At 35.2% G+C, this 1,164-nt stretch overlaps 1 protein-coding gene across 1 annotated transcript in view; it reads left to right on the top strand.

The window, feature by feature from the left end:
- The first annotated feature begins 272 nt into the window (after window positions 1-272).
- Window positions 273-1,164, top strand: part of LOC117120108 (neurogenic locus notch homolog protein 1-like) — a 25,637-nt gene continuing 24,745 nt past the window's right edge. Inside the window, exons 1-2 of the mRNA XM_033265119.1 lie at window positions 273-393; window positions 1,041-1,143. Coding sequence (XP_033121010.1) covers window positions 339-393; window positions 1,041-1,143 — 158 coding nt within the window. The 5' untranslated portion in view covers window positions 273-338. The remainder of the gene's footprint in view (window positions 394-1,040; window positions 1,144-1,164) is intronic.

Genomic DNA, 1,164 nt, shown 5'->3' with positions numbered 1-1,164 from the left:
CGAACCACCGCGCATCCGCTGCGTTAACCGCTCTGAAAATAATCGAATAAATCATCAACTTCCGACAACGGATTGAAAATAAAATTTCTGTTTTTGATGATTTTACTTTAAAAAAATCTTTAAACTGTGTGCTAAAGTAGTGTAATGGTCCGTGACTAAGAACTGTGTGTACATAAATAAGATATCGTTCTGCTTCGAATGTTGTGAATGGTATTCATAGAGGCGTAGCGGCCCATTGTATACTTCCAAACCAACACAGACCATACAATAGACTGATATCAAGTGTTGTGATATATACCGGAACTAGAATTTCTTTCTGTGACGGAACGCACTATAACATGACACCCAGTCCTGGACTGCTTACTGTGATTTTTACTTTCCATTTACTAGCAAGTAAGTTAACAGATTTAAAAGCATGCTGTACATTTATCTGAAATTTCTTCTAAGGTTTACGTAAAACTGTGTCTTTAATAGGCCTTTTGTCGAACACACGGTTCATTTTAACGATGAGGAATATTTTACATATGACTCATCCTATTTCAATAGATCAGGTAATTTCAAATAAACAGCGTAACAGTGAAGAATACTCGAATACTGTATTACAGGCCTATGCAACAAGTATATTAGAACTGTTGATTACCTTCGACATATCAAGCTTATAGTCGAAACCACTTTCTAGTTTAATAATTTGGGATACTTTTGGGATGTAGAAGATGGTGATGGTAATTTATGATGATGATGATGATGATGATGATGATGATAATGATGATTACCAATACACTTCACTTCGCATTCCATTGATTTATTCATTAAATAACATTAATTGTAATTAATTTGAAAAAAACAAAAACAAAAACAATCCAACCACTATACATAGACACGGAATAACACACAGGGTCAAAATATGGCAAACCTCAGGCAAGGCAGGTCAAAATTTACCTTAATTGTGGTCATTTCGTCAATATTGAACGTTACTCGTAAAGTGGCCACTTATAGTAACACAAAAGACAGAATAAATCGTGATATATTAAATCCTTCAGTATTTGACGGTGTCGGAGGCCAGGGAGTGTCCACGTTGTGTAACGATGAATTTGGAAATGACTTTGTTAATGGCCAGGAGGCAAAAGTTGACTGCAATACATGGTAAGATGTAAGATACATGGT

The sequence above is a fragment of the Anneissia japonica genome, unplaced genomic scaffold (genome assembly GCF_011630105.1).
Source record: "Anneissia japonica isolate Jap-2015-1 unplaced genomic scaffold, ASM1163010v1 scaffold401_len1656234_cov178, whole genome shotgun sequence".
In the NCBI taxonomy this organism is placed as follows: Eukaryota; Metazoa; Echinodermata; class Crinoidea; order Comatulida; family Comatulidae; genus Anneissia; species Anneissia japonica.
The sequence above is the reverse complement of the archived record's forward strand: the minus strand, read 5'-3'. Positions and strand labels throughout refer to the sequence as shown.